Raw genomic sequence first — 27,278 nt, forward strand, 5'->3', positions numbered from 1 at the left:
AGAAAAAAGAAGAAGAAGAAAAAAAAAAAATGTGAAATGAACCAGGCATACTGCATACAATACAGATTTTTGCCTATTTCTATTCCAAAAAAAGGAAAAGCAACAGAATGGGGTTTTCAGAACACTACAGTACAGACCCTAAGGCATCTGCTTGACAAGTGTTCTAATGTAAATGACCCAATTTTTTGTCGACTGATTGAATTTTAACAGAATGGTTGATTATCTAAGCATGACATTGTTGATACATTATGGAAATCAGTTTTGCAGACCAAATGACCTCAAAACAATGAAGCATACGTTCTGATATTCTCATTGTCCCATAAGACACGAGTAGTCTTTGGTCTTTACTTTAGATTTCTTCTTTTTATGTCTCATTTAATGATATAATTGTTTCATTGCAAGTATAATTACTCTTTATGAATGGTTACTAACTACATTTCATTTTCTATGTTTACGTATTTGGGTGCTTCTCCAGGCCAAACATGGTAATATATTCTAACATCTTTACTTACTTCATCTTACACCATACTTCATATCCTTTCACAACATACATTTTCAAAATTTTCTTGTGTGCTAATAAGTTCTGTTATTGTTTTTCAGATAACACTCATAGGTTTTATGTTCTTACTCCTATCTACACTGCTTGGCTATGTAAGTTGGAGATAATCATGCTATTACAGTCTTTAATCTTATATAAAACGTTTCCTGAAGATTGTGCAGTTGTTTTTATTTCTTGTACATCTGGAGTTTTGTTTCTCTAGTTCCACTTCTTTTTCATACTGTTATGTGCTAAATTTTGATGAAATTTCTAGTTGATTTGAATTTCTTATATCGATTTTCTTAGGGTAAAAGTCCTGGTAGCCTGTATCATGATGGGTTCTACTTCATCAAATTTAAATAATGGATTTTCTTATTGACACCCAGTCACCCCTTTAAGGTGTCAATAAGTTTGTAAACTCTTTTTGTTTGACCCAGGCCACTCTTGCATAGATGAACAAATGGACTATATTGAAGGGTAAAATAGTGATTTTACATAAATGATCTGACATCTTAAAAACTTCTGCCCAATAACCTGTCAGTGGGGGAGAATGGTAAAATTAAGTTGGGAAAAACCTTGAAATAAGAGGGGACTGTCAAGGGAAAACAATGCTAAGGAAGAATTCAAATTTCCCCTCCCCTTCCCCGATAAGCCATGACCTGATATCCACCTATGCCTAGCCCCCCTCCGGCAGTCTCTACCGCCGGCAACCCCCTTCCATCCCCTTCTTGCCTCATCCCTGCCCCTCTGATCCCTGTCGCAAACGCTTCTGTTACTCCCTCCCAAATCACTCCTTCCTCCTGCCCCTCCCCTCCTCCTCCTCCCTCCCTCCCTCCCTTCCTTCACCAATCCCTGTCCGTCGTCCTTCCTCTCCTAAACTCTGGACTTCTGTAGCTTGCCCCCTCTCCACTTGTCGATGGTCACTTCCTGGTTTTTGTGCCCTCCTCTGTTATCAACGACAAAAAGGTGGCTCTCTGTCCCGCTGGGCTTCTTGAACCTAAAATTTCCAAATGGAAACACTGCATCATTGAACACTTCCTTGGCAGCTGCCCCCCTTCCAGCATCATCAAACTTTCGCTCTCCAAGCAATGGTGCCCCTTTGGTCTGATGTCCTTCTACCTCCTTGATAACGACATCTTCCTTTTCAACTTCACCTTGGAATCCAACAAGATTGTGACTCTAGAATTAGGCCCCTGGAGACTTGGAAACAAGCCCATCTTTCTACTACAATGGGACTAGTTCTCTTCCCTCAACAAAGTAGACTTCCGCTCCATCCCTATCTGGGTTATCCTTCCAAATCTCCCACTTCACTATTGGTGCAAGCAGGGTCTTAGTGTGGTTGGCTCAGTCATTGGGAAGCCTCTCTTCCCTGATCACAGAACCAAGTTGATGGACCAATTATCTATGGCCCTACGCTCTTATTTGCGTGGAGCTTGCTGCCAATAAAATTCCCCCTTCCTCTATCACAATCATGGAGGAAGACAGGTTCTCCTTTACTCAAGCTGTTACTTATGACTGGCTCCCACCACATTGCTCTATCTGCAAAACTTTTTGGCAACACACCAGAGCCTGTTCTCCATTTGTTCTTGAGAAGCCAGTTGAAGAAATCACTCCTCCTAAGCCAAATCATATCCCTGGTGATGAGATCCCCTTGAACCGTGGTCCAAAAAATGCCGCCACTGGCGTTGGTGCAGTAGAAGCATCATGTCTATCCCCGGTAACTCAATGGTCTTTGTTAGTGTTGCAAAAGTTGGCCTCCTTGGCCCAAAGGTCCCCCTGATATTGTCTGATGGATCTAACAGATTCTCCATTTTGGGGGCCGTGTCCATCTCTGACGTTGATGCTGCCACTCTCTGTTAAAGATGTTACCTCCTTGTCAGAGGATCCTCTGACGAAGTTGATGCTGCTCAGTCACCTCTAGCCCAGTCCTCCTTTTTGATCCTTGCTTCTAGTAACCTTCCCCCTCTTCCTTCGAACCCTTTTGCTCCTATTTTGCTCCCTTCTAAGAAAAACTCCATGCCTTCCATCACCATCACCAAATCTACTTTCTTGACCACCTCTCGACATGTCTGATAGCTCACTTCCGATCACCGATTTGACCTCATCCATCTTTTCCCTCTCTTTTATGTCTCTCTTATGGTCAAAACAACCAAACCTAAATTGGGCCAACCTGAACCAACCCTTTGCCAGCCTAAACCAAACCTCCATTGAACCATCTCCTAACCAAACAACCTTCTTGCCTGACCCGATTGGTACCCTACCCATTTCCATTGTCCCATCAAATTGGCCCCACTCGACCCAAAAATCCTAAGCACCTTGACTTGCTTAGAGCTCCTCTCTCACTTGATGGCCTGTATCTCGACCGCTCTCACCTTTTGGCCTCGTGAGCTTCCCTCGACACTACAATTGATGTTCTTGCTCTTATTTCCGCTTCTTCGGGCTCTTCTCTTCTAGACGAAGTTGCCCTGACATCCTTTGCTTCTACTGCCGCCGCCACTGCCTTGGTTTCTTTGACTTTCATCCATGGTGCTGCCCCTTTTGATGCCCCCTGGTTCATCTATTCCAGATGAAAATGCATCCTGGGCCTCTTCTGCTACCTCCTCCGCTTTGGTCACTCTCTCCGCCAGCAACCACCTTTGAAGCATCTATGATTTCTCCGCCACCAACCATCTTTGTGTTAGAATATTTGTATTAGGGGTACAATAGGAATTTTCTTATGTTAAGTGTCCTTATATGTATTTTCTCTTATTTCTCTTTCACCTCCCTTAGGGAGGAACTTGTAATTCCCTAAAACAATATTTGAACCTAATATATTGAGATGAGCAAGTTAGCTCATTCACGTTCCCTCTCATTCCCTCTTCTTCTTCCCTCTTCTTCCCTCCTTCCCTCTTCTTCCCTCATCTCTAACCCTAGTCTTTCTTATTTCTAACTTGGTATCAGAGCTTGTATAAGGATTTGAGAGTCGATCAAGCATCCTGGTTCCATTCTTTATGTCTCTTTTGGAATCCTAGAAGCAAAAGGGTCCATTAGAGGCTATAATATATAAGAAAGTATACATCAAGACCTAATGGAGTTCTAGAATCCACTTGAAAGTAGTTGGAGGGAGCTTGAAGGACTACAAAGACCATTTGAAGTCCAAACTGAGAAGAAGACTGCTTCCTAGGTTTACCATCAGCCAGTTTTTCTCTTCCTTGTTTCTCTCTCATCCGACATTGGTTGGGAATGAAACGTTGCTGAATAGGGTCACCCAAGGGTCTTATATGATCCCTCCAAACCTCAATTGTTGATTTGTTGTGATGAAGGAGCACAACTCCATCTACTACTTGCTGCCAGGTACCCTTTTTTCCCTTGTTCTGGGTTGTTTCTGGCCTGCATAGCTGGCAGTGAGGCTGCTGGTTCCATTTGTTAGATGTGCTTTATCCTATGGTGCTTGTATGAGAGTTTTAGATGAAGCTCCACGATTGGAAGTGAGTTTTGTTGATGTTTTATGAAGATTTCATGCCTCTTTAGCTTGCTGGAATTTTTTTTTTGGGTTATGAGAAGACAATATTTGGGACTTGTGTATCCCCTTGGTTTGGATCTCGATTAGTGTTGTTTGAGGATTATCCTTACACTATGTCTGATCTCAAGGAACCTCTAGAAGTTACATCGGGTGGGTCGAGTAGTACCAACCTAAGTTCGATTGTCTTTGACAACCCTAACACCCAGATTTCTCTTGTGAAGTTGGATAGTACCAACTACTTGGATTGGTCATACTCTGTGAAGCTGTCCCTGTGGAGTAGAGGGAAGCTAGGATATATTATTGAGGCTATCAAGGCTCCTGCTGTTGCAGACCCGGGGTACCAGAAATGGGAGAATGAAATCTCTACTATTATGACTTGGCTACTCTTCTCCATGAAACCTGAGATAGGTAGGAGATTTATAAAGAAAGAGACTGCCAAGGATATTTGGGATAGTGTCTCTAGGACCTATGATAGGGTAGGTGACTTTGTGAAGGTCTACCAGCTTCTTCTGCAGGCACTCTCTATGAAGCAGGGGACTAAGTCAATTTTTGACTACTATAACACTGTTATAAGACTCTGGGAGGAGTATGATCATTACCGAGATCTTTATTTGACCAATCCTGATGATAAAGCCAAGGTATATAGATCTCTTGAAAAAAAAGCGTGTTCTGATACTTCTAGGTGAGCTGAATTCAGAATATGAGCAGATTCGGGTACAGATTTTGGGGTGAGGTCAAGGATTAAAGTATCGGTATCGGTCGCCATATCGGTCGACCAAAATTTAGATACATATCGGAGGGTATCGTATCGTTTCGGAGCTACGCTAAGATACGCTAAAGATTCGCACATAAATGGATATGAAACACCTTTTTAAACACTTTTGCATAAAAATTTTGTTAAAAAAAGCTATTAATAATATGTATTATGCATAAACACTAAATTGAGGGTATCGCACTGAGAATTCAAGGTTTGTAGTTGTCCCATAAATGTAAAATCCTTGTTCCCAACCTTGATTTCCACTTTAGTTAGAGAGAAATATGGTTGGCAGCAATTTTGGAACAAAAACCTCTAAAAAAATCATGTTTTCTTAAAAAATACCCATCTTGGCCATTATATGATCATAGCGCACTGTATCGGTATAGACCGATACTCACCGATACGTACTGATCGATACATACCGATACTCACCGATACGTACCGATCGATACATACCGAAACGTATATTTCACCTTGATTTTATATTTTTCATAGAGCATCAGTACGTATCGATAGTGTATTGGTGCATATCGGTATGTATCGTAGGATATATGTCGATACGAAAGGATTTTAAAATTTTCATGTATCGTATCGGTGTGTATCGTATCGGCTAAATTTAAGATACGTATCGGAGGGTATCGTATCGGTATCGGAGATACTTTAAACCATGGGTGAGGTGTGTAGCTACCTTTTGAGTGAGGAAACCAAGAGAGGTGCCATGGATTCTACACCTTCACTTGAGCGCTCTGCTCTTTCCTCCACTTCTTACAGAGAATGGCTTGGAGGCGGCAGAGGTTAAGGGACCTCCTGTGGATATGATAGGGACAGACGGCAGTGTGATTATTTTGGGAAACCTAGACATACTCGAGATAAGTGTTTGGTCCTTTATGGCTGTCCTAGTACACGTGGTGGATCTACTGGCACACGTGGTGGCCGCAGGGGTGGGGCTACAGCTCATGCTACTATGACAGAGACTGATACTAGAGACTCCTCATAGGTAGATAATAGCTCCTTTAGGGATGATATTGCAGTGCTTCGCAGGTTCATGTCTTAGCTTGATGGCCCATCTACCTCACAGGATACCTTAGCTTCTGCTATGCATGTCACCACCACTTCACCTTCCACAGCTCCGTCGTGGGTCATTGACTTTGGTGCCACTGAGCACATGACTGGTACGTTCCATCACTATGACTCTTACTCCATTTTTTCTTGTAAGGATAAGATTCGGGTAGTTGATGGTACCTTCTCCTCTATCTCTGGTAAAGGCAGTATCCCTATTACCTCTTTCATTTCACTTACTTCTGTCCTTCATGTCCCTAACTTTACCCTGAATCTATTGTCTATGAGCACTTTAACTAAAATCTTGAATTATTGTATTACTTTTTTCCCCTCCTATTGCCTTTTTTAGGATTTGGTGACGAAGAGGATTATTGACAGTGGATGTGAGGAGGGCGGCCGATATCGTCTGGAGCCGCAGTTCCATTTTTTGACTACACCACAGTCCTATGGATGTGTCCGTAGTGATGCTAGCACTATAGACTCTGTGATGCTTTGGCATCAGCGTTTGGGACATCCCTCTTTTGTTGTTATGAGGAAATGATTACCTCACTTGTTTACATCTTTTTCTTCTTCTCACGTATTTCATTGTGAGCCATGTACTTTTGCTAAACATTGTCGTTTATCTTATCCTTATCATGGTAATAAATCTGTTGCTCCTTTTCACATTGTGCATACTGATGTTTGGGAACCTTGTCCCATTACCTCCCTCTTTGGCCATCGTTATTTTGTTTCTTTTGTTGATGATTTTTCTCGTTGTACTTGGACCATTCTTATGAAGCATAAGAGTGATGTTTATGATGCCTTCAAAATTTTTTATAAAATGGTCCATGCTCAGTTTGACTCCAGAATCAAAATTGTCCGGTCCAATAAAGGGGGGGAGTACATGTTTGGTGGCCTGCAAGAATTTTTCATTGACAATGGTATTATCCATCAACTTGCTTGTGTTGATGCACCCCAATAGAATGGGGTAGCTGAGAGGAAAAATCGCCATTTGTTAGAACTTGGTCGAAGTCTTTTCTTTGGTATGCATGTGCCTAAAACTTTTTGGTCTGAAGCTGTTCTTGCTGCAGCTTTCCTCATTGATCGCATGCCTACAAAAATTCTTGGGTCTCAAAACCCAATTGCCCTCTTGTCTCCTTAGTCTTTTGCTTTCACGCTTCCTCCAAAGGTGTTTGGTTGTGTTTGTTATGTGCATGTTAACAAATCCTCCCGCACCAAACTCGATCCCAAGGCTTTAAAATGCCTCTTCCTTGGGTATTCTTCCACCACCAAAGGCTACAAGTGTTATGACCCTTCCTCTCGCAGGCGATTTCTCTCCAAAGATGTCATCTTTCTTGAGTCTGTCCCTTACTTTGCACCTCATCAGCATCTTCTTCAGGGGGAGAATGGAAATGAAAGTGAAAAGGCGGCTGATGCCATTCCATTTCTTACCCCATTGTTTCTTACTCCTTTTTCCTTTAATATTGGTAAACACAAAGAGGTGGTTGATGTTGCTATTGTGGAGGAACCTTGTACAGAAAAGGCACTTGTTATTGTGTATACAAGAAGGACAAAGAAGACCTGCCAAGAGTCCTGTTTGGATCCACATCCTGAGCTTCCCATTCCTCAGTCAGGTAACATCTCCTCTCCTCATTTGGAGTTAGATTTTCCTATTGCTGTTCGTAAGGGTAAGAGAGCCTTGCACTAATCCTATAGCCCAGTTTGTTTCCTATGATGTTCTTTCCCCTACAGGTGTTACTTTTACAGTTGCTCTTTCCTCTGCTGCCATTCCCAAGATTGTTACTGAGGCTATGTTAGACCCTAAGTGGAAACAAGCTATGTCAGAGGAAATAATGGCTCTTGAGAAGAACTGTACCTGGAAATTGGTTGACCTTCCCAGGGGGGGAATCCCAGTTGGATGCAGATCGGTCTATACGATCAAGTACAGATCAGATGGTGCTATTGAGAGGTGCAAGGCAAGATTGGTGGCCAAAGGGTACAATCAAGTGTATGGAATTGACTATCAGGAAACCTTTGCTATTGTGGCCAAACATAACTCTATAAGAGTCCTTTTATCTGTGGCAGCAAATAGAAGTTGGCCATTATATCAGTTGGATGTGAAAAATCCCTTTCTCCATAGAGATTTAGAGGAGGAAGTGTATATGCAACCCCCTCCTGGCTTCAAGTTTTTGGCAGCCGATGGTAAGGTGTGTCTCCTAAAGAAGGCACTTTATGGTCTGAAGCAGTCACCAAAGGCTTGGTTTGAGTGGTTTAGACAGGCCATTTTGAAAAATGGATATTCCTAGAGTCAAGCGGACCACACATTATTTACCTGGAGAGGTAATGGCACTATCATAGCATTGATTGTGTATGTTGATGACATTGTGGTAACTAGAGATGACAATAAGGAGATATCTAGATTGAAAACTTATCTGGCCAAATAGTTTGAGATCAAGGACCTAAGACACTTGAAATATTTCTTGGGTATTAAAGTGTCAAGGTCTAAGAAGGGAATTAATGTATGCTAGAGAAAATTTGTTCTAGATCTGTTGAAGGAAACATGAATGCTGGGTTGTAAACCGGCAAGTTCTCCTATTGAGCAGAATAATAAGCTTGGAGAGAATTGTGGTTCTTTCCTTGTTGATGCAGGGAAATACCAGAGGCTAGTGGGGAAGCTGATTTATCTATCTCTGACTCGCCTAGATATTTCTTATGCAGTGGGAGTAGTGAGTCAATTTATGCATGCACCCAAGAGTGGGCACTTGGATGCTGTGTACCGTATCCTCAGATACTTGAAGTCCTCTCCAAGAAAAGGCCTTTTGTATGCCAGGAACAATCACTTGAGGATAGAAGGCTATTCAGATGCTGATTGGGCCGGATCCATTTCTGATAGGAGATCTACATCTGGTTATTGCACATTTGTGGGTGGTAACCTGGTCACATGGATAAGCAAGAAACAATCGATTGTAGCTAGATCCAGTGCAGAGGCTGAGTACAGAGCAATGGCTCATGCTGTTTGTGAGCTCACTTGGCTGCGTTGGTTAGTTCTTGAGTTGGGGTATGACACTGAGGGACTTATGAGACTTTACTCTGACAACAAGGCAGCAATAAGCATTGCTCACAACTCAGTGCAACATGATAGAACAAAGCACATTGAAGTAGACTGGCATTTCATCAAAGAGAAGATTAATTTCGGTAATATCTGCACTCCCTTTGTGAGGACAGGTGACCAATTGGCAGACATCTTCACTAAAAGACTCATTCCTCACTAGTTTAGTACCCTCTTATGCAAGCTGGGAATGTATGACATTTATTCTCCAGCTTGAGGGGAGTGTTAGAATATTTGTATTAGGGGTACAATAGGAATTGTCTTATGTTAAGTGTCCTTATATGTATTTTCTCTTATTTCACTTTCACCTCCCTTAGGGAGAAACTTGTAATTCCCTAAAACAATGTTTGAACCTAATATTGGTGAGATGAGCAAGTTGGCTCATTCACGTTTCTCTTTCAGTCCCTCTTCTTCCCTCATCTCTAACCCTAGTCTTCCTTATTTCTAACTCTTAAGTTGCTTCGGTCTCTCCTCCAGCAATCAGTATTGTTTATGCTCCCCCTGCCATGCTGCCTTCATCTATTATAACTGATACCACTACTATTCCTACCCTCTGTACCACGTTGTCTGCTCGCCCCCTAATGGAACCTGCTCTGCCACCTGCAGTCATCGCTTCACTACCCCCTGGATGTATATACTCCTCCAGCGACCCCTGCTATGCCTATTGCCTCCATGTCTCGCCCCTCTAAGCCTGTTGCTACATCATCCAAGAAGAAATTGCCTCCCAGAAGCACAAGAGACTCGTAGGTCCGAAACCACAGCCCTTTGGCCATGGCCTCTAAGTTGTTGATGTCCTCTATGAACCAGCCATCTCCCATCAAATTGTCCACTCGTAGGGGAAGCATTCCTTTGCTATTGGCCACTAGAGACACTCTTCCAGCTCAAATGAGATTTTGTCCACAACTTCCAGGTCCTCTATTGTTTCCAAATGACCGTTTAGACCTTATGAAATGTCCAGGGGCTCAATTCCTCGGCCAAAAAAGCTGCAATTCGCTTCCATATCCTTTCCTCCCATGCTATTCTTTGCTGTTTTTGGAAACCAGAGTTTTGGAACCCAATGCCCGTATCATTTCTTCTTCAATTGCTCCGTCTTGGTCCTTTATAGCCAACTATGACCACTGTCCGAATGGGTGTATTTGTATCATGTGGAACCTCAACAGAATCTCTGTCACCTCCCTGGCCTCTTCCTCCCAATCTGTCCATCTCTCCACCTCCGACCCCTCTGGTGCAAATACTTGTTTTTTATCCATCATCTATGCCCTGAACCACGCCCATAAAAGGCTTTCTCTTTGGACTGACCTTCGAGTGCATGCCACCATTGTAGGCTCTTCTTCTTGGGGCCTTGCGGCCTTGTGGGTGACTTTAATGTTGTCAGATTTAGCAATGAAAAGCATGGGGGTGAGCCCATTGATCTTCCTTCTGTCGTGGCCTTCAATGATTGCCTTGAAGATATAGGCATGAATGGCCTTCGCTGGTCTAGTGCTAAACTCTCTTGGCACAACCACCGCTATGGCCCTACAAGGCCTGCAAGGGTTGCCTATAAGCTTGATAGAGCCCTCATCAGTGAAGCTTGTTTAGAGGCCTTCCCCTCCTCTCATGCCTCCTTTGACTCCCCTAGCATCTTTGACCACTCTCCCATCATCCTATATGTTAGCCCTTTATCTAGATCCTTGATGAGGAGGAAAAATTGGTCTCCCTTGAGCTCTCCTCTCTTTACCCAAGAAGAAAGCTTCCTTCGGCAGACAACTTGCATTTAGTGGCTTGAGCTGCGCGATTCCAACACGGCTTTTTTCCATCGATCCCTGAAAGCTCGAGTGAATGCCAACATCATTCCCCTCCTCACTTCCAGTGATGGTTCTATCCTCCGTAATCCGGAAGACATTAAATCTGAAGCTGCTTCCTTCTTCTATGAGCTTTTCAATCCTCCCTCCCCCTCTCCCCTCTCTCTCATCCCTACTGGTCTACTCAACAAATTCATCCAACCATCTCCAGCCTATCCCCCGTTCCATCCCTTTGGATGATGAAATCATCACTGTTATCCTCTCCCACAGAGCAAATAAAGCTCCCGGTCCATACGGATTTAGCATGAGTTTTTACTTTTCTTCCTGGGATATCATCGGGGATGACCTCATCAAAGCCATTAGAAGATTCTTCTTTGACCCTAATTAAATCAAAGGTGTCAATCACACCTTCCTTTGTCTTATTCCCAAGTTTGAAGGGGCATCCTCCATGCCTGACTTCAGATCCATCTCCCTTTGCAATCTCTTATACAAGTTTATTGCCAAAATCCTTGCCAACTGTATCCAGAAGGTCATTGACTCCTTGGTTAGCCCTAACCAATTTGTCTTTATAGTTGGGAGAAGCATAGCTGAAAACATTATCCTGTGTCATGAGATTGTCCACGATTGGCAAGGATTTTTGCAATGAACTTGTACCGGAGGTTGCACAAGGAGATGGGCCTGAAGTCGGATAAATAGGAGGCACCGTCTTTCTTGGGGATGAGTGGTTGATGCAACAAACTTGGGAAGGGTTGAAGAAGAAGCTCCTAATGACTTTGGTGAGATCTTCACCAATGATGTCCCAACAAGAGGTGAAAAACCCCATACGGAAAGTTTTGAGAAGACATAAATCAAATCTTAAGGTTGTTTATTTGTGTTCACTGGTGAGAAATATTTGGTAAATCCTCCTGATATGGAGATTTTCGGTGAGCGGAGTCAGGGATAGAGGAGGAAGAACTCCTATGAAGGGACCTCTCTCTCTCTCTCTCTCTTCCCCCCCTTAAATGATTGAAAATGGAGATACTGTTTCTTGTTTTAAAAGGGAAAATGACAAAAACATTTTTTATTTCAAATTGAACTGTACATGCTTTTTTTAATGCTTTGAGGACTTTTACGAGAACAGGCATGTGTTCCATTCTGCAACCCAGAACTTCAAATGGAATTTTGGGGGTGTTCCAAAACAAGGCCTGTTATTGTTAGTTTTCTTGGATTTTTGATTTGGAACCCATACCAAATGATATTTTCATTGTTCCAGAATGTGTTCTAGGCCAAGATAAATTCTAATAATGCATAACAAACACTCCTTCGGTGTTGCATAAAATATTAAAATTTAATTGCAAATTTCTATATCTTCCAAAATATTATTTTTTCTTGATTTTATGAGAGTATATTTGATTACTAAGTACATTTTTCCTGATCAGCTTGGATATTGTTTCTTTAGTTGCATTTGTTGTCCTGTAGCTAGTCTTGTTTTTTTTTTTGGGTGAATAAATAAATTCATATCAAGGAAAAGAATATACAAGGGGGTAAGAGAAGGGGGTGATAAGGGACAATACCTCAGAGGAGGCTAAACAAAAGGGGACCAATAGCCCAACTAGGAGAAGGGATACATCAATGGGGGGAGGGGGATGATGGACGGGGGGAGGCCCGAAGCGACCATCAGTCTATTCCTAGGGGAATCATGGACAGGCTGATGACGAAAACAACCAAGTTTGGAGCTGACGTCAAAATAGATGGCCTTTCAAGTCTTATTGAATGATTAAGAGATTGAAGTCCATCCACAGAAATTAGGCTCCATCCAAATACGAGAGGTCGTGGCTCCAAAAGCTAGCTTCTCAATATTGTCATAGATAGTATGACCTCCGAAAGTCATGTCAATCCAGATCCACTAGCTTCCCAATATTTTCATAGATAGTATGACCTCCGAAAGTCATGTCAATCCAGATCCATTCTCTAGACAAAGAAAGGATTTTTCTGCGCGAAGGCCAGAAAGAGCTGAGGACTCTCTTCCAAATGGAGGAAGAGAATGTGCAAGAAAAAAAGAGGTGGTCAACATCTTTAGTGCCATTCTAGCAGAGACAGCAAGAGGGGGGACTTGAATGTGTAGGTGGATGCGGAAAGTCTGGGTAGGGAGGCAGTTTGAGATAGCACGCCAGACTGTGAAGTTGTGGCGCGGTCCCTTGAACCAGGTAGTGTTGCGCCATGGCACAAGGGGGCCTTTGGAGCGGATGAATTCCAGGGCAGGGGTAGAGGTGAACGATCCTTGGGGAGAGGGGAGCCACTGAATCCTGTAGCTAATCTTGATTGTTATTAACTTGTGTTGTGACTTGTCAAATGAAACCTAGTTTGGCTCGATATATTTACCTAAAGGACTCCTTTTTTCATCTAACTTGGAATGGATATGGTTTGGCTTTGATATAGTTCCGATTTGAAAGCAAACGAAAAGATTTTGAGATGAATTTGTTGAATCATCCTTGAAGATCCAATTAAAGGGATTTGGTTTGGTTTTGCCATGGTACTTGGTATTCAGACAGTCAGTTGAGTCATTGACCTCGATATAAAAAAGGCGTACCGAATGCATGAGGCTTTTACCACTGCAGGGTCTGAGGGTCATAATGTACGCAGTCTAATCCCCACTTCATGGAGAGGCTGTTTCCTGATTTGAAGTCGCGACCACTAGGTCGCAATGGGGCAACCTTACCATTGCGCCGAGGCCTACCCTCTATAGACTAGGATATGTACAGATTAAATAGTAAATACCAAAAATCTGTAATAATAAATCCATCACAAGGTCCTAAAATTCGAACATATGGTTTTAGTTTAGCTTTTTGCCTTTATAATTTCATCATGTATTGTGACACAATTTTATTAAATGGGCCAAAATGCAGATGGAGCATTTTCAAAGGATTTGCACTTGTGTATAAGGTCCATTTTGAATCGTCAATACAAATTAACACCAAAATTAATCAATGTGTCTGCTTGGGATTGGATTTTTAAAGGTAAGATGCCAATGACCTTAAATAACAAAGGAACAAATGCCAATATCGCTGTCTGAGTAGAAATTCATCAGAGAGACTGAGAATGTCTAGGAGTTACCTAAAAGTGAACTTGAGAAATGTTGCCATCAAACACACTTATGCTTAGGAAATCCCCCTTTATTTTTCATCAGTTGGTCATTCTCTGATGGCCATTTTACTGCAATTTTTTGGTTACTTATGCTAGTAGGTAGATTTGTGATATGGCTGATTGTCTATATATATATATGTATGTTTTGTGCCTCTTTCAAATTATCTACCATCGCCCTTGTATCTACACCAAAATCCAAGGAAATAGGGTTCTCTTGGTTCTGTATGGTGAGAAGAACGAGATCGGTGCAATACCGTACTCCGATTCGGCAAGGAAACGAGTACTAGGATAGGTGCAATACCGTACCTAGAACAATGCAAAAATTTGACAAATTCCAAACTCCTTCAACCCCCGACCACTCTACAAGGATCAAAATTCTTGAGACTACTACTGCAACATTGCAGTATGAAACTATATATATATATATATGTATGTTCTTGAGTTTTAGAAAGTGTCAGCTTAGTCCAGAATAGTTCTATGTTTTTTGTTAGCTTACATCCATTTCTTTCCTTTCATTTTGTTACTGTTTTTTTTGCCCCATTCCAGGTATATTCACCTCATCTGGATTCACCTCCCCCAAGATGGGTTCATTTAGCACATGGATTGCTGCTTTTCTTATATCAGGTTTGCTCATTTTGCCCTATGTACAATTCAGTTCCACATATCTGTCCTTACGCATGATGCTAATTGATTTTCCCATATGGCTTGCTACTTTATATCCTATAAGCTTGGATTGGTTTTAGTTGTAAAATTCCTTTGCTAGTTTGCTTTATCTACTGGCTTCAATAATTTCTTCCGAGGTTTGAATTTTGGTCTGTGGTCAAACCCGAAATGTGCCACAAAATCCTGACAATTTGGTTGAAATTTTGCACATTTTGGGCCTGAAACTGAAATGGCCATTTTGGTGGTCAAACAGTCGAATTTTTCTCTGGAACATCAGGGAAAGCCTATTTAAGCATGCTTACAAGTATTTAAACCGTTAGATTGAAAAAAAAAAAGGGTTTTAGTTTGCTAGTGTAATCTGTAGCCTAATGTATCCTTTATATAACCTATTCGATACATAATTGGTACTAAAAATTAAAACACACAATAAAAGCAATTGAAATATGTATTAAGAATGAAGGACCGTTTTAATGTTTAATAGAGCAACAATGTCAAAAGTATCATCATAGACACTTAACAAGTAGAACTATAAGTAAAACTGTAACAAGTATGGTTTTGAATAGACCTGAAATGATTATAGGAGAAGTGGTGACGAAAGAAATGCATAACTTAGGCCTTGTAACAAGTATGGCTTTGAATAGAGCTCATTGGAGGGTAAGGATCCATGTAGCTGACCCGTTAGTTGGGATAAGGCTGGGTTGAGTGAGTTGAGTTGTTGTATGTAAGTATAATTGTATTAGTACAACTTTTGACACCCCTATGCCTATGTTGATGCTACATAGAGTTCTAGGGAGGCTTGAAATCACTAAAAGATTGCTGCCGCCGATAGAACCATTCCTTTGACTTTATCACAAATAACAACCATGTCATGGTATGCTTAAGAAGTTCAAGTGTTCAACACAATAGCCCTATTGGTGTCATCGTCAATATAATCTAGGTAACCGAAGTTAGGATATAGATCGCCGAGCTGGGAAGATGCATATATCAATGATCCACTCTGTAACTACCACACTTAATGGGGAATGAAGAATTCACTACCATTTCACCTAAAAGCTCGAACTAGTGGGGAAGGGTAGTGTAAATGTATACATCAACATTGCGTGCCCACACATGACATTGAGGGAAAGAAGTGGGGGAAAACTCCCTTTAGCACTTCCTAGGAGTCGAACACTTGACCTTCCTGCTCTGATACCATGTTTGCTGCCGTTTCACCGAAAGCTCAACCTTGTAGTGGATGGCAGCATAAATGTATATATCAACCAAGAAGAACTATACTAGCCATACCCCACCATACCCACTATACCCACCATATTCAATGGGTTAAGGATCCATATAGCCGGCCCCATTTAGTTGGGATAAGGCTGAGTTGAGTTAAGTTGTTGTATACAACTATATTAGTACAACTTTTGACACCCCTATGTCTATGACGATGCCGTGTAGAGTTCTTAGGAATAGGAGGCTCGAAATCACTAGAAGATGGCTGCCGCCAACGAAAACATTCCTTTGATTGTATCACAAATGACAACCATGTCATGGTATGCCTGTAGAAACGCTCAAAGTCCAACACAATAAGCCCTATTTGTGTCATCGTTAATATACTCTAGGTAACCCAACCTAAGATATAGATTGCGGGGCTGGGAAGATGCATATGTCGACCTACCATAGCTGTTGGGTGGACCGGGCTGATATGCTTGGGGGATTGGTATGATAATAAGCTGCTCTCCATTAAAGATGATCCACACTGTGACTGCCATAGCCAATAGGGAATGAAGAAGAGCTTTACTAGCCATACCCACCATACTCGGAATTGGAGCTCTGTCTGGCAAATGACGGTGCACACCACTACCCACGCGCAAACTTAGGATATCCAATACTCTCCTCTAGATTAATGCCTCCAAGTATGCTAGACAAGCTTGGTCTATATACATGCCATCCTCATTTGATCTCAACTGATGGCACGAACCTCTCGAGTAGCCTCTATAAGAGGCAGGCGCACCATGGTCAAGATCTTGGGTGGCATGGTTAAGCTGACTCTCACCTCTCAATCGGTTAAAAAAAAATAGTTTGAATTCGAGATATTTCTCCTCTCACCCCCCCTTTCTCTCCCCCTCTCCACAACCCCCTCCACGACCTCCAAAGCCACTGTTGCCATTATAGCCACCGCCGCTACCTCCATTGCCACTACCACTACCGGTGCCTCTGTAGCCACCGCCTCCAACCATAATTGCTTGCCAACAGAGCTCAAGCCTAGCTAGATCCTTACAACCTATGCCCTTTTGGTAATTTCACTTATTTTGATATGTCAGAGACGAAAAAGGAGGCGAAACCTAGTATCAGCACTATTTCGTTGAAATTTTGCTCATCTCATCAAAATTTCGCTTGTTTCAGTAAAAAAAGAAATTTTTTTTGCCAAAATTTCGGTCATTCTGTTTTGCTCATTTTAGCCACTAGCCCCCTCAAAAGGCCAAGCGAAAAACATGGAAAAAATACATTGTTTCGGAAAAATTTCATTGAAATTTTAGTAGTTTCGAATTGACCGAAACGGTGAAATGAAACAAATTCTTGAACCTTGCCCTCCTCTCCTTCCCACACCGTCCCAACAACTCCTGCCCCCTTTATTTCTCTCCTCTCCCCTCTGTTCCTCCCTCTCACACTTGTCCTCCCTGCTCCCTGCAACTTGGCTTGGCCCCACCCCTCTGTAAATCCCCACCCCACCTCTACAAATTTCCCTGCCTCACTCCACCTCTATAAATTCCCCTGCTCTGCCCCCCTGCTTTGAAAGCCTGTCTCGCCCCTCTTTGCAAGATCTCTTTCTTTGTCCAAAGGCAAGGCATCATACTCTTTCTACAAGTGACCGCCACTGCTCGGATGTAGTAGTAGGCGCCACCACCAGCCAGTAGCAGAGCCACTGCCATCCCCACCTCCAATGGTAGCAGCAGCAGCAAAGGAAGGGAACGAATCTGGGAACCAACCAAGCCCTGCTACTTTGAAGACCTTTACCATCATCAATCCCCAGTTTTTGCTGCTGTCCAAAAACTTCTTTGGAATCCAAGTTGCAACAACCATGTCCCTCACACTTTCCCTCTCAATGTTCACTGGTTAAGTAGCTTGTCGGGGTTTGTTCTTACTCATCGATGCCTTAAGAGGTGGGCTTCTCTCTCTCTCTCTCTCTCCCCATGATGCAGACTCATGGTTTAAAGTATCTTCGATACCGATACGATACGTATCTTAAAATTTAGCTGACCGATACGATTCACATCGATACGATACATCGATATATATCCTACAATACATATCAATATGCACCGATACATCATCGATACACACCGATATGTATCGATATTCTGGAAAATATAAAATCGAGGTGAAATATACCTTTCAGTATGTATCGATTGGTACGTATCGGTGAGTATTGGTATGTATCGATCGGTACGCATTGTAGAGTATCCGTACGTATCGGTATGTATCGATACGGTGCGCTACGATCAGATAATGGCCAAGATGGATAATTTTTCAGAAAAACACGATTTTTTGAGGGGTTTTTATTTCAAAGTTGCTTCCAGCCATATTTCTCTCTAACTAAAGTGGAATCAAGGTTGGGAACAAGGATTTTACATTTATGGGACAACTACAAACCTTGAATTCTTAGTGCGATACCCTCAATTTAGTGTTTATGCATAATACATGTTATCAATAGATTTTTTTAACAATTTTTTTATGCAAAAGTGTTTAAAAAAGTGTTTCCTATACATTTATGTGCGTATCTTTAGCGTATCATAGCATATCTCCGATACGATACGATACCTTCCGATACATATTAATTTTGGCCGACCGATACGACGACCGATACCGATACTTTAATCCTTGGATCATGCAGTTAGGCAAAGGATTATTTAGTTACCTTTTTGTGTTTGATTTATTTCCCTTTTGAAATAGCTTGGGAGTCAAGTTTATTTGAGTTGGATCTTAGTTTCTAATTAGAGTAGTTTCCCTTTTCAATTAGTTTCCTTTAATTGTCTGGTATTTTCCTTTAAGTAGCCATGTAAGACAGTGGAGGTTTATTTTCAGATTTTGGAATTGAATAGTGAATGAAGTTTTGGTTTAGAACCATGGTTCGTGTGTGTGTCTCCCCTTCTCTAATCTTCCCTCTCTCTTCCCCTTCATCTCTTCCCTCCCATCTACATGTTATTACTACTACTCCTTTTCTGTTGTGTTTTCTGCAACAATCCACCAGCGCAGGGTTGCTGGAACTTTTCCAACAGGCCTCTGTTCAACCTCTGATTTAGGTCGAAGGAAGCCAACATAGGGGTGACCCTACTACCTGAAGATTTACTTGAAACTCCCCATCGGTTGCGCTGCAGCTGCATCCACCGCCAGCTTCCATCTCAGGTTCTTCCCACATCCTTCCAGCCTGCTGATCTGAGCAACCATCTCGTGGGCTTGGTAGAGCTTCCTCTTGAGATCCTACGCCTGAAATTTCAGGCCTAACAGAGAAGAGTTGAAGGAGATCCCTCCTTCGAAGCACTGCTGGTCTACCGCCTTGGCCTGGTGTTCTATCGAGAGGAAGGAGGAGGTTCTTCTATTGCCTTTTAAAGAATGAGTTCTGTTATTATAACTAAGTCCCTGTCCCTTGTTGTAGAGCAAAACCCTTGCTTTTAAAACTTTACTTCAGATTAACCCCATCACCATATTTATTTCCAGAACTGAATTTTTCTTTTGGGATTAATTCCAGCTGTCCCTATTCAGTTATTTCACTCTAAAAGGGTTTTAAATTGTGCCAGAAATTACAAGATTGCCACTGGTTTGCTTACATTGAACTGTTTGTTCTTTTGTGGGCCCATAAGCGATCCAATCCCGGTTTTGGAGCCCGGATCCGCATCACCCCCTCTCTCTACAACTCCGCTTCACCCCCTCCCCCCTCTTTCTCTCTCTCTACACCCTTTGAATCTCCTCCCTGCCCACCTCTCTGTTTCCCTCCCCTCCCATCCTTGGCACTCCCCCCCTCTCTCTCTCTCTCTCTCCTTGTCCCCTTTCTGTTTCTCTCCCCCTCCCCTCCTTGCCCCATCCTTGTAGCTCTACCCTCTACCCTCAGCCACCCTCACCCTCTACCCTTTGCGCTGCCAAGGGATGAAACAAGGCAGGGTTGGCCGGGTTTCTTACAACCGTAACCCAACCCTAAGTCCCAAAACTCAACCCAACCCTACCGGGTTCATGCTTAGGCCCAACCCTACCGGGCTCAGGGTTGGGTCGGGTTGACCCTAGCTGGTACAACATTTGAAAATTAAGAAATTTTACAGATTTGAAGCAAAGGGTTTTCAATTAAAATGCTAAAATGAATTCCTCCATTAAACTATTTTGAACGTGATATTTCAGCATTCTTTCATGGAGATTCCATGTGCCCCTGTGTTTCCAAGTGACCCTTTTTTTAATCTCCTCCATCGAAAGTCAACATATTAAGACATAATCCAATCATTCACTGTTGTTAGAATTTCATCTTGATCTTCAATAATGCTTATTTCCAATATATACTGTAAGCCCCCACCTCTCCTTATTCCTTATTTCATGGCCGTAGAGATGGAATTTTCTTTTGGCTTTGTGCTTTCTCTTTTGGCTATATTGTTCTCTATCATATTCTTGTTACACAAGAAACTCCCATTAGGAAATATGGTTCTCCCTTGGTTAGGAGAGACACCTGCATTGTACAAAGCACAATAATAATCAGGGTTAGACTCAGGGCGGGTTAGGGTTGGGCTGGGTTTTCTATGCTCAACCCAGGCCCGGCCCAACCCCACACAGGGTTGGGTCGGGTTGGCTCTCATTGTCGGGTTAGATAGGGTTCAGGCTCAGGGCGGGTTAGGGTGGGTTCGGATTGTCAGGGCCAAACTTACACCCCTAGCGCTGCCTGACCCCATCCTCTCCCTTTGCATCTCCAGCTTCTCCTGCCCCTCCATCTTTCTCCTTTTTTTTTTTTTTTTTTTTTACACAACAGCTCCATTATTCCGGCTCCCCCTCCCCCTCCCCACCTCTCTCTTTTCTTCCCCTTCCCCTTTGCTCTTCCCTCCATTAATGTTCTGGACTTGATAACGTTTGTTTTTTCCCTGAAAATTGGTAGGCTTCCACATGGAGAGCTTGTATATAATCCTCCTTTTATTTATTTATTTATTTTTTATTTATTTTTTTTTTAAATGTCATTCTTAATAATCCTGAGAAGTGCATCTGATGGAATAAGGTTGGATCTGCTGATTCCCAGTCTGATCAGATTCCTACCTGCTTCATTGTACTGCTCTAGAATTGTGAAGGAATCATCCAATTCCAATTGAAATCAGCTAGTTCCCTGATCTGTTTCTGATGACTTAAACCATGACTGTTCCTATTCCTCTCTGGTGGGTGGATCACCACCACCTGTAGATGGGGATGGTTGGCGAGTGTGGTCGCTAGAATGTGAATAGCCGATGTCTTCCTCATCTCCCCTGCTAGGTTGGGATTCAGAATGTTGATGTTTTTTGATTGAACTCGGCCCTCTCAGGAAGACATAAATGTGTCAACATCAGCATCCATCTTATAAGCAATCTTAGTGTTGAGCCTACCCCTAGGCTTATTCAATGCAAGGGTACCTCAATTCGTCACCCACTTGTGGAGGGGATCTTCCTCATCTGATTCTTCCTAGAAGATTCTGTTGAGCTTGACTGGATCTTTGTTATTTTCCATGCCTATTTGCATATGCTGCTTCTTTAGTCTCATGTTGTAGTGACATACACCAAATTCCCCTGCCGTGCATGGCCCAATCAGTTATGCCTCTTAGAGTTCATAAGTGAAAAGGTACTCGTTTTATGCTCACATCCGGAGGCGGGACATGTCTGGAAGAGCCCTATCAATGCTATATTCCTCAAGTTAAGGTGCTTCTTTCCCATATAGCACCCACTAGTCACCTGTATTAGAGCATTCAGATTATTGTTGTTAAGTGTTTGTATTTTGTGTGCAAAATGCCAAAGGTAAGTACGGACCGACTCCAAACTCACCCCTCTTAGGACCCCGCGTAGGGACCAACGATGGGTAATGGTCCTTTTAGTGTTTGTACTTCGTACATATATTGAAGAAAGAAAATAAGGTGATGGATATGGACTTACTAGGAGCAGTAGTCTTCCGACTAGACTTTGCGGTTGCACAATGGGAAGTCCGTTGGTAGCTTTGAAGTTCTGTATCTATGCCTATTTCAATAATTGATAGCGTTAACATCAATACAAAATTATAAATTACATTCATTTCTAAGTGTTAATGTATACATTGACATTGGCTATCCCTAACAATTCAAGATCTTAGGTGAAATGGTAGCAAACATGGTATCAGAGCAGGGAGGTCAAGTGTTTTGACTCATGAGAAGAGTATTGGAGATGAGGATGCAGAAATGGATTTGTGGAAAAACGAGGAAGGGCAAAGTAAGAAAATAAGTACATTAGAGCTGAGTTGGGAGTAGCTCCAATTCAAGATAAGCTAGAGAAAGTCGTATGAGGTGGCAAGGCAATGTTCAACCGAGGCCTTTGGATGCTGTAGTTTGGAGGAGTGCTTTGATTCAGATTTAAAGATCTAAAAGAGCTAGGGGCCCTAAAACAACCCTAGTAGAGGTGGTGAGGAGAGACATGCATACCTTAGGCCTTCTATCATGTGTGACTTTGAATAGAGCTGATTGGAAAACAAGGATTCATGTAGCTAACCCCATTTAGTTGGGATAAGGCTATCCTGTCGTTGTAAGAAGAATTTTCTGTAAACATATTTTTTTGAGAAGAAATTCTACAACTAATGTCTAAGATAAAACATTCATTCAAAATTATGTAGCTGTGGTTTTGTTTATTTCAAATTTGCTTTAATATATGTTTTTTTTTTTTTGTTTTTTTTTTAATTATTTTCTTACACTTTTTGATTTACTAATGTCCCTGTGTCAGCTGCATAGCAATTATTTATACGAGAAGCAGCATTTAAGTTGACTTGTTGAAAATTGTACTACCTATGTTGAAATATCTGCCATGCTTGTATTTGTTGATACAGAAATATGTGGGCATATTTTGGCTGGCATGTCAATGTTTATAATCATGAGAAGAACAATATGAAGGGAAAAAGTCTCTGGGTTGAGGTAGAGATGAAACACGTAATTGCTTTTCATTATATGGGAGATATAGTCCAAGATAGGTTTGAATTGCAGAACAGAACATGCATACGGAAGTAGTTGTGTAATTGGGGTTAGGTCCTTATGAGTTGAGCCTCACTTATTGTCTTCAGCAATGTGTAGCCAACTTCATTCTATGGTGGAGTCTACAGTACATATTCTTTTTCCTCTCAGTGAATGTGAACACCTCCACTTTTTCACCTTGCATTGTTCGTTAAAGGGCCTTTTTGTCTTCTTCATCCTTTTGCAATCAGTGTCAATCTTTTGGTTTGGTGTATTGTAGACTGGGAACTAACAGTAGCAATGCTGATAAAATATTCTATTCCTACAAGCCAACCTTATCTCATTCTCTCCTCAATCTGTTATGATATTCTTGAAGAACAAAGTTGGGTATGTACAGGGACCTAACTTAATCGTCTAAACCTTAGCCTCTTAGGTTTTTAAGACTTTGTGCAGGAATTCTGTTCTTGCATGCCAAAATTTATAGAATATAGACCATATGTTTTAGTTGGATAATAAGTCATCAATCTTTTTTGATGAATAATAAACATCATCTATTGGTTGATTAAGTCATAAAGTTTCTCTTCATCCTTCTTTTACTGATCTTTTTTTTTTTTGATGAATAAATAAATTCATGGGAAAACTACATGATTACCCACTTTTGGGTTTCCCTTAACCAAATTACCCAAACTGAGTTTGAGTTTACAAAATTAGCCACTTTTGAGTTTGGGTTTACCGAACTACTCGAAACAGTTTCCAACCCTCAGTTTAATATGTTTTTTGACATTTTTACCCCTGCCTCCACCTTACTTCAAGCAACACCTCCTACCCTTGCTTCCCTGCTTTAGCCTCGGTGGACTGGGATATTCTGACGGGGCTGCAAGACGAGGAAGCAACATAGAGCAACAGAGGGCCCCAAATCACCAAGATCTCTGGTGGAGTGTCATGCATGCACATAGGTTGGGGGTCCGGCCTTCCACTCGACCAGCAGCGACTGAGTCCACTGGCCTCAGTGGGAAGCCAGTGATGGGTCATCCCTGCTCCTGGATCAAAAACCATGGAAGAGCCTTGGGGTCAAAATCAAAGCGGAAGAAATAAAGGGGTGCTGGTCAGATTTCAGCAGTGTGAAGAAGAAAAAGAAAAAGAAAAAGAAAAAGAAAAAGAAGAAGAAGAATGAAAAAGTTGCAGGTGGTGGAGAAGAAGAAGAAGAAGAAGAAGAAGAATGAGAAAGTTGCAGGCGGTGGCTGTTGTTTAGTAGTTGCAGCAGCTGGGAAAGAAAAGGAAGAGAAAGGGTTAGGCCAAGGAGGAAGAATGGAGGGGGCGGCTGAGTTTCATGGTGCAACGTTGTTGGCCACCGTGGCTTTTGGGGTCTGGCCTTCCACTCGACCAGCAACAACCGAGTCCATCGGCCTGAGTGGGAAGCCAGTGATGGGTCATCCCTGCTCCCCGATCGAAAACCATGGAAGAGCCTTGAGGTCAAAATCAAAGCGGAAGGAATAAAGGGGTGCTGGTCAGATTTCAGTAGAGTGAAGAAGAAGAAATGGAAGAAGAATGAGAAAGTTGCAGGCGGTGGCTGCTGTTTAGTAGTTGCAGCAACAAGGAAAGAAAAGGAAGAGAAAGGGTTCGACCAAGGAGGAAGAATGGAGGGGGCGGCTGAGTTTCATGGTGCAATGTTGCTGGCTGCCGTGGCTTTCCTTTTTCTTCGTGAGGACGACGTCGCTGGGGTGGAGCCGTGGTGGTAGTGAATGACGGGATGAAGAGGAAAGGGCATAAATGTCAAAAATGAAATTTGGGTGATAGTGGAGTACTATTTTGGGTATTTTTGTAATACCCAAACTCAATTTGAGTAGTTTTGTTAACCTAATCGTTGGTTGGGTAATTTTGCAAGTCAAAACCCAAGTTTGAGTAATCCAGTAATTTTCCCTAAATTCATTACCAAAAAGGGAAGAATATACAAGGGGGAGAATGGGGAGGGGAGGCTAAACCGAGGCAAGCCGAACAAAACAAAACAAACAAACGATTACAACCAAACTAGATCCACAACCGAATCAGTAGACAAGAAAACACCCAGCTATATAATCCTGAAGGAGGGGAGAAGCACAGAGAAGCAAAAAGGGGGGGGGGAGGGCAGCAAGCAAGGATGGGGAGGTCAAGTATGAGGAATGGTGTCAATATGAAGATTCCGGGAGGCAATGATATGTTTGTTCCTAGTGGATCTGGGGACAGGCCTATGGTGGAGGGACTGGATTTTGGAGGTAACATCAAAGTAGATGGCTTTCCAAATCTTGTCCAAGGAGCGAGAATTGGAAGACCATCTACGGATGTTTCGCTCCATCCATATATGGTTGATGGTAGCAGAAAAAGCAAGCTTCCCAATGGTGTCAAAAATGAAAGATCCCGAGAAAGTTATGTCAATCCAAATCCATTTTCTGTCAAAAGGAAGAATAGGTCTGGTTGATGGCCAACATTTGGAGAGGACCAATTTCTAGATGGAGGAGGAAAAGGGGCAAGAGAAGAAGAGATGAGGGATGTCCTTAGTACCTTGAGGGCAAAGGCAACAAGAGGGGGGAATAGGGATCTGGCGGTGGATGAGGAAGGCTTGGGTTGGGAGGCAATAGTGACATCTCCAAAGAGTAAGGCTGTGATAAGGGATGTGGCCTTTGAACCAAACAAGGTTACGCCAAGGAACCACAAGATCAGAGGATCTAACAAAGGACTAAGCCGAGGCAGAAGAGAAAATCCCATTGGATGAATGAATCCAGATGCATTTATCTTCCCTACCTCGATGGCCAGGAGGGAGAGGGAGAGGGAGAGAGGACCAAAGATCATGAAGGGGAGGGGCGGAAGGAGGGGACCAGCCAAGAGGGGATAGGATACAGGAAACAGTAGCAAACTTGGATATACCAGAGGAGTAATTGGTTCTGGGGGATACCAGGGAGGTGAGGATACCAGCTGGGTGCAAGGGTCCATCAAGAAGGAGGTAGCCTGGCCATTACCTATGGAAAAGGAAATGGCATTGAGAGCCAAAGGTCTAAGAGTTTCCTCTCCCATCCTCATTACTCATGTATCAGTTATAACCATATTTAGTTGCATTTGGTTTTGGTGTTTATTTTCTGTAGTGTTGGGAATCACCTATGTCAACATCCTCATTTGTCTACTTGCAGCCAGCTCTGTTTATGAGGAAAACCTCCTCCCTTTTACTTCATGTAGTGAAAATGAGATAATGGACATAATTGCTCAAGTGTATCTCTTTTCCATCACAATTGATGCTGGCATATAATGACTTGTGTTGTTTTTGGTGGTTGGGGGAGGGGTTGGAATGGTGTTTATTGCACAGCTGTGATTGAGATTTAGGTTTGACACTCTTATTTTTGTTCCTATGTGATCTGGGAGGAATCCAAAAAATTTGTCCCCATAGGCAAATTTGTACTGAAGTGGTCATTTTGTGAATGTTTTATGCCATTCTTATATTTTCTTTGTAATTTCTGCATTCTTCATAATCATCATGTAGAAAATATGAGGAACAATTTTTTATCACCGGAAATGCTTACTGCTTTGAACATTTATGAAAGACATTTGATGCTGTTGATGGGAAGCAAGCAAGACGTACAAATTCTTCCAGTCCATTGGGGGAGCTGTTTGATCATGGTGATTTCTCTTTTTCATGCACTTTTGCCTAAATTTTCCATTACAAATGTTCCTATTGATGAAGTATATCTATTGATCTGCTAAAATCTCTCACAGGATGTGATGCACTTGCATGTGCGGTATGTATTCTACTTCAGTTGACATTTTTTTTGTAATGCTCTCTTGGTTCCTGTCGAAAATTGTTTCTTTTTTTAGTTTGAAGCCTTGGCTTTTGGGAGCACTGCTATGTGCGGAAGTGACACTTTCTGGTTCTGGGTTATTTCAGCCATCCCATTTTATTGTGCAACATGGGAACAGTGAGTTATCCTGATGGTACTACTTAGATCTTTTGTTACATTTCCTTTCCTTTGTCTACTCATATGTTTGGTTGGAATTAGAACTGGACAAGTCAAGTACCATATTTGTTGGTAGGTTATGTTGTTTTTAACAACTTAGCTGGAGGTTGAACCTTTATAACCTGGAAATCAACAGTTAAGTGGTTTAGTCGCCTGCTCGGACAATTCAGACTGTGATTTCATAACCTTTAGCCCACTATTGAAACCCTTACAATAGTATCATATATCTCAGCACACGGTATTGAACCCTGTGTTGGATATAATTCAAGAAAGAACACCTAAAGTGGAACAACAAGAAGATCAAAACAAAAATGATTACGAATCCCAATACATCTTTTTATCCATTAAAATAAAAAGATCAAAAGGAAAGAAGCTGGAGCCAAAGCAAATAACAAATCTTTGTTATCCATTAAAATAAAAAGATCAAAAGGAAAGAAGCCGAAGCCAAAGCAAATAACAAATCTTTGTTATACATTAAAATAAAAAGATCAAAAGGAAAGAAGCCGTGGCCAAAGCAAATAACAAATCTTTGTGCAGTGGGCGATTGCTATGATTGTCATGGGTTTTATATCTTTAGAAAATTATAGGATAGACCAAAACCATCATCGTTTTTTCCATCATAG

At 42.0% G+C, this 27,278-nt stretch overlaps 1 protein-coding gene across 4 annotated transcripts in view; it reads left to right on the forward strand.

The window, feature by feature from the left end:
- LOC122068435 (choline/ethanolaminephosphotransferase 1) overlaps positions 1 to 27,278 on the forward strand; it is a 76,583-nt gene that overhangs the window by 8,270 nt on the left and 41,035 nt on the right. For all 4 annotated transcript variants that reach the window (XM_042632294.1, XM_042632293.1, XM_042632291.1 and 1 more), the window contains 6 exons: positions 476 to 485; positions 601 to 651; positions 14,395 to 14,472; positions 26,245 to 26,320; positions 26,417 to 26,439; positions 26,516 to 26,616. In XM_042632294.1, the coding sequence (XP_042488228.1) occupies positions 476 to 485; positions 601 to 651; positions 14,395 to 14,472; positions 26,245 to 26,320; positions 26,417 to 26,439; positions 26,516 to 26,616 (339 nt within the window). The remainder of the gene's footprint in view (positions 1 to 475; positions 486 to 600; positions 652 to 14,394; positions 14,473 to 26,244; positions 26,321 to 26,416; positions 26,440 to 26,515; positions 26,617 to 27,278) is intronic.

The sequence above is a fragment of the Macadamia integrifolia genome, unplaced genomic scaffold, assembly GCF_013358625.1.
Source record: "Macadamia integrifolia cultivar HAES 741 unplaced genomic scaffold, SCU_Mint_v3 scaffold39, whole genome shotgun sequence".
NCBI lineage: Eukaryota > Viridiplantae > Streptophyta > Magnoliopsida > Proteales > Proteaceae > Macadamia > Macadamia integrifolia.